The 6,796-nt window shown below is 33.9% G+C and overlaps 1 protein-coding gene across 1 annotated transcript; it reads left to right on the top strand.

Moving 5' to 3' along the window:
• The first annotated feature begins 660 nt into the window (after positions 1–660).
• On the top strand, positions 661–3,826 carry LOC128558120 (uncharacterized). The gene is made up of 2 exons (XM_053546970.1): positions 661–1,120; positions 3,196–3,826. The coding sequence occupies exons 1-2, from the start codon at positions 712–714 to the stop codon at positions 3,585–3,587; spliced, it is 801 nt and encodes a 266-aa protein (XP_053402945.1). The 5' UTR covers positions 661–711; the 3' UTR covers positions 3,588–3,826.
• Positions 3,827–6,796: the final 2,970 nt, after the last annotated feature.

The following is a 6,796-nucleotide window of genomic DNA, read 5'->3' as shown; positions in this document are numbered from 1 at the left end:
ATGTTAGCGTCAGTGTATTGGTTCGCTTTTAAATCGTCTTTTTATATCACCTACATTACCCATAAATCTCTGAAAACTACTGAAACTAAAATCTGATATCAAGTAAAGAAAAAAAAAAAACGATTTATCAAAATCCTGTCAAAAACGTCTTTCTTGTGAAAGAGTTCGGGAAATTGGAACCTACCAATGATACCCGCAATGCTTATGTAATGTCATTGTGCCCCCAATTAGACACTGCAGAAGCAGCTCAATTTCTATTCCCATGTTTGTGATTCTGAAACGCTATTAATATGCTCCTCGGCGATATATGACCATTTTGTGTCGATTCGCCGTTAAACCCAACTCACTCAATAATATGCTGCATTAGCTGTTAATATTGTGAAATCATTTGTTTCATTCTCAAATGTAATAACTTTCAGAAAGTAACTATGGAGTAACCATTCTCTTTCATGGTTGGTGCGTTTCATTAAGGATAAGGAATAAGAACTATTATTAAGGAATAGAATCTATTATAAATATACTTAAATTTTTAAAATTCAACCTTCTTTCCGTTTTAACTGTGTTAAATTCACAGTCCAATTATAAATTTAGAAACAAAACTGATAGCACATGACATTCCCTTTATCTCTACGTGACATAGTGTTAGCTTTATAAGTCAACTTGTCAAATGATAAATATTTCCTTTCAGTTTGCCTGTTTCAATGTAGAAACATGAGTGCAAATTCGATCTGTATATTATGTTGTTGTTGTATTTTCATTTACAGTTCAAACGCCTTGTCTGTAGAAGAACGTTTATTGGAACTGGAACGTGTTGTGAAGCTTCAAGGTGACATCCTTAATAAGCATGAGAAAACAATTCAGGACCAAAACGTTATCATTAAAAGTTATGAGAACGAAAACAATGAACTGAAACTGCGTGTGCAAACTCTTGAAAATGATAGGGGAAAACATGAAGAGGGATCAAAGGCTAATGATGTCACATCATATCGAGAGGTATTGGGTAGCATTGAAAACCGTTGGAAAGCTTTAGGCGTAGAAAAGTCAAAATATGTCAGTGATGTAAATCAACGAGTTGGTAATGGATACATTCGAACATCAAACCGGAGCCACATGGTGAAACGTATGTGCAAATCAGTATTCTTTTTTCAGACTTAGCGCTACATCAAACCAAGTCTTGATGTACATAATATGATATTAACAAAAGAATGACATTTTATATATTGATGATTTTGATACATCATAAACATTCGAAAAGAAAACTGTTTTATGTGGCTTAACACTTTTGATATACAATGATTTTAGCTTGATTATAACATTACATTAATTTTCGATAATTATAAGTTTTGTCTGATAGCTTGGGAGAACAATTGTTCAGTATATTTGAAAACGAAAATTTTATCGCTCCCTCGATATCTTTGCCATTAACTTTCATAACTAAAAATACATTTTTGAAATTTCTCAAATATTATGACAATTATATTAAAAACAAAGTTGTTTTTTTAAAAATCGAATGAAGCTTTGATACATGTATGACTTTATTTGGTCCATAGCCTAAACCCAATATCAAAAGTCACAAAAAATCACACAGAGATCAAATATTTACAAGCGGGAGAATTTATAAGGTATAAAAAGTTTTACAGAAACAAAAAATCTTCTTTATCCTGTCATATCATGCGAATAAGTCTGAATATGGTTTGATGTTTGACCATATCAAAATTAAATATCTTTTCCTCTGTATGAGTATTAATGATATTTTATGGAAAAACCGCTACTTTTAAGTACATTTTGTGACCTTCTAAAAATGGATAGAGGTTGTAAATTGAATTAAATAATGTCTTTGCAAGATCTGATTTTGTTGAAATTTTGGAAATATATAAACAACATATTTTTTAGTTGTGTAAGAAACTTGATTAGTTCACTATTACGAGTATGAAAGATATAGCTAAAACAATTAAGGTGTTAAGGTGTCGTTAAAAGTTTCGATTAGTATGTGTGTGACATTTAGTATAAGTGTGACATACACAGGGGCAATTCCACCTCTATAGTATTACAGTAGTAGTTACCGAGACAAAACCACAACGAACGTCATTTCGGCTTTACTTATTGAGCACTCTTGTATGAAATGGTAGTTTAATGCAAATTAAAACAAATAAGCAATTAAATATCGCAGTTGGAAAGATACTACCGTTGCTATACTCTCTACATTCAATTAATTAAGCGGCCGAAAAGTAGCACACGACAAATAATGAGGGAACTTTACAATTGCTTCTTGATTCATATAATGCAAACATGAGGTATCTTGTGAAACTGATTGTAGATGCTTTAAAAATATTGCACCAAAACGATTTTCTCTCTATTTTTGTTGTTCTTATTTTTTTTTTCCTTGTGGTGATAATACATTCGCGTATATGGGGTACTTTGGCTGTGTAAATAAAGTCGTTGGCTTTACATCGCTTACCCTGAACCTATGTAGTATCTGTTCATGCTCGAGCTGTACTCTGTCGATACGACTTGCCGAATTGCCTTGTCTGAATTGACTGGTTAAACGTTGCATCGACACAATTTAGGTCAAACTTTGGTGATGGAGGAAGACCTCAGGTGCACCTTCTTGCAACATTTCATTAAGGGCAGGCACCTGTGTAAGCCACCGACCTTCCGTAAGCCAGCTGATTGGCTTCCTCACATGTAGAATTCAATACATCGAGTGGGGCTCGAACCCACAAGGGTGGGGAGCAAGTGATTCAACGACAGCGACCTTACCCACGCGACCACGCATGTCCCCGTCTGAAATTATGCTCAGAGCGACATTGTGACAATACATGCTGAAAAGTGACTTGAAAAAGCGAAACGTAAATAGTCAGTTTTTTATCGTTCGTTATTATGGGTTACGGACACATAATTTCATCTGCCCTTTACATATGATAAGGTAATCTAGGCCATACGTTAAGAGGCAATTTAACGCATGCCTTTTTTCCTCAGAACGACGTTTTTCTGTTGATCAAAACAGAAGTATTCCAGATGAAAATTGTTCAAATTACGAAATCCATTACATAACTGACAAATTACAGAATGCACTGAAATGGCCTTGACTTTTGCACATAATAAGCGATGCAAATTTTAGATGTATATAGTTCAAGAGTGTAATTCATCATTATATTTAAATTAAAGTGTATTTGAATGATTTATTATATGCAGGAGAATCTCCTAACATCGCATTCCATACTTATGTTACTGGAAAGCGTTGCTTCATGGAACAGCAGCTGATTGTCTTTGATACAGAAGTGGTGGATGAGGGAGATGGATATAGCAAAACGGATGGAATATACGTCGTACCTGTTACCGGAACATACGTGTTTACCTGGACAGTATTTTCTCAGAATCACCAGTGGTTTAGAGCAGATATTATCATTGACGGAGTGTCAAAGGGTTGGATTCTTGCTGACAGCGACAACGACCAGGCCACTGGAATAGTCATTGCCCGAGTAAACGCGGGAAACCACGTATTTATACGAAGGGATAAAGGAGACGGTTGCAACCTTCATGATGACCTTACCCGATCGACATTTTCAGGCTGGAAACTGTTTTAAGACATGTACTGTATCCTCTGTAAATACTGAAAAAAACTTTTTACAAATGTAAAAGTAAAGTATTATAAACGGTAATCGAATGTTTCTTTTTAAATGAGCAGGCGAAAGTGATACAGCTGCAGTGTCATACAATGAATGTTATAAGACATTTGTATATCTTTCTTTTTTATAATAATTGCTACCTATAATTTATAAGGTTTAGATAATATACAGTCCGGTGTGTATTAAATAACATAACCATGGTCTATAGACCCTACATGCTGTAGCATCGTCTGTAGAAAGATAACACAACTGAGTTATGCTAGCGGCTGTTGTTTTTTTTATTATTTATTTTATTTATTTATTTTTTTTTTGACAAAATGATGTAGACAAAAAAAATATTGTCAAAAAATAATATAACCCAGGGAAACTGCTTACGACTTGTATATCTTTGAAAATAAGACGGGCCTAATCGCTAAGGTGACTATGTCTAAGACTAACTGACAACTAGATTGAATGACCTTTGCTAAATCGTATAGCTAGTGAGACGTATATATCTAATATCTATAACAATCCTCTTGCTACCCCGCCTAAATGATTCACGTACTTTCAATAATTTAGATTGTGAGCTCAATAATTTCAGAGATCAGACAAATAATTGAATGTTTTAAACTGATAGTATACACCTAATGCTGTACATCTTAATTTCCTATAGGCCGAAACTACATTGTACTTTATTTGACTCGTCTTTTTTATGTTCGTCGAAGGGAATGTATATATGTCATTGCTTCGTCCGTCCGTCCGTCCTTCTGTACCACAATTCTTGTCCGGTGTATTCTCAAGCAAGCACTCACTGGAATTAAGCCAAACTTCACAGGAAGATTCATTCTAAAGAGGAGATGTTCATACTATATATTATTATATTCATGTTCCGGTCGGACGGCATTTCACTTAGTTATTGCGCTTTTATCATTCAACATCAGTAAATTATAACGCCATCATTGTCCGGCATATTTCTCAGCAACCTTTGGCTGAAATACAACGAATATTCATAGGAAGCTTCACTCTCAAGGGGAACTATGCAAATAATCTTCATTGTCTGGTCCGATGATTTATTTCCCTTTGATTAAATCAATAAAGCAACATTAGGAAGTTTCACTCCCATATCTAGTGTGCGCTTTTTCTGAAAATTACTAACAGGAGTTCTGGGAAATTTCTTTGGAAGCTTCACTAAAAAACTTCTTTGGAAGCCTCACTACTAAGAAGATTTATGTGCCCTGCCAATAAAATCTGCTTTTATCCTTTAAAATGCAGTAATCATACTTCGGTAGAATCCATCGATTTTTCGGCGACGCCGTCTAAATTCGTTTTCGTTACCTATGCCACGTGACTTCAGTTTGCAAATCAAACTACTTGATAACGCATTATAGATAATTTATCAAAATGGAAGATTTATGCAACACTCTGCCTGATTTGGGCAGAGTGTCAATTTCTTTCACTCTGTTATTGTGCTACGCTGATGAAATGTAGACAAAGCGTTTTATCCCAAACGACGCTGTTCACAGTTTTTTAAAACTAACTTTGGCTCAGAATAAATTTTGCAAGAATATTGACATATCTCAAAATGATAAGTAAGTTTAATAAATATGATAAAAACCTGTTCAAATACCAACATATATCAAATTAAAGAAAGAGCTGAATACGGTCTGCGTATCACATGAATAAGGGTGTGATAAGAGTCTTTTATGTAGAGAAGTGTTTTTTAAAAGATTTTCCTTGTTACAATTGTCGTCTGTATATGACAATTGGGGATAGGGACCAATTTAGCTAAAAATATAAACACGTTTAATGACCTCTTCTCATGAACCGCTTCATGAATCTTCATCAAACTATTCGTCTAAGGATAAACGAAACAAAATTGCAACCCTACGAAACCTTTGCGGAAAATTAAAAGAGAACCATTTAAATTGTTATAGTGCGGTGTTTAGTTTTGCAATTTGAAAAATGTTAGATGAAAGATGAATGTTAGATGAAAAATTCATAAACTTCTTTCCTTATTACTATTCGCCGACCATCATTTTTAAAGATATTTCTTGTTACAGATATTTTCTTATTGAGTGTTGTCATATGAATCATATAAATTACATACGTATAACTCTCACATAAAAGTCTTTCAAATTAAATCTGTACCTTTATGCATTTGCTCTGATTTAATGTTGGCGTCAGCGTATATGTAGAATCTGAGTTGTTCCCCTTTGAAACCGTCTCTTTATATCACACATTTTACCCAATACATACATCTTTGAAAACCACTTAAATCTAAAATCTGATATCAAATAATGAAAAATCCCCGATTTATCAAAATCCTGTCAAAAAGTCTTTGTGGTGACAGGGGTCTCTTTGAAATAACGGTAGACAACTGCACAGGAACTCATCAATGATACCCGTAATAGTTACGTTATGTCATTGTGCGCCCATTTAGAAGCTGCTCAATGGTCTTTCCAGTGTTTGTGATTCTAAAACGGCATTAAAATGCGTTTTATGCTGCATTAGCTGTTAATATTTTGTAATCGTTTCTTTTATTCTCAAATGAAAACACTTTCAGCAAGTAACGAAAGAAAACTGTTAACTAACCATTCTCTTTCATGACTGATGTTTCTCAAGGATAAGGGATAAAACCTATTTATTAAATGCCTATATTAATTTTGTCGACAAAACTGCTTGTGTTCCACAAGTAAATATAAACAGGCAGAAAAATTCCGTATTGTACATTTTGTATTGTATGTTGCTTGAACTATTTTCATTTAATATGCATGACCTGACACAGTTCTATAAAACGTACACAACATCTTCACTCATTTCTTTAACATCGACAAAACATTTTTTTGTTCGATAACAAAACAACAAACAAAATGGTGGATGTATATAATAAAAGGGTCATTAAAACAGTAGCTCGATCTGGGATTACGTGCCTCGTGAATTCCAATCTGCCTAAATCCACTAGAGCCGAATACAGCATCACAAATTGAGCTACTCTTATTATAATATAAACCTACTTTATTGCATAGTTACTCATATTCAACCATATTTGCGTTGGGAGTTTGTTAAGTTCACATTCCAATTATACATTTAGAAACAAAGCTGATTTCATATGACATTCCCTTTATCTAGACGTGACATGGTTTTAGCTTTATAAGTCAGATTGTCAAATGATAAAAACTTCCTTTCAG

Source organism: Mercenaria mercenaria, chromosome 6 (assembly GCF_021730395.1).
Source record: "Mercenaria mercenaria strain notata chromosome 6, MADL_Memer_1, whole genome shotgun sequence".
NCBI lineage: Eukaryota > Metazoa > Mollusca > Bivalvia > Venerida > Veneridae > Mercenaria > Mercenaria mercenaria.
Note: the sequence above shows the minus strand (reverse complement) of the source record. Positions and strands in the feature narration are given on the sequence as shown.

Coding starts and splice junctions, on each gene's coding strand:
- LOC128558120 (XM_053546970.1), top strand. CDS start 712: ATGAGTGCAAATTCGATCTGTATATTATGTTGTTGTTGTATTTTCATT. Junction 1,121..3,195: donor CCGGAGCCACATGGTGAAAC/GTATGTGCAAAT, acceptor TATTATATGCAG/GAGAATCTCCTAACATCGCA.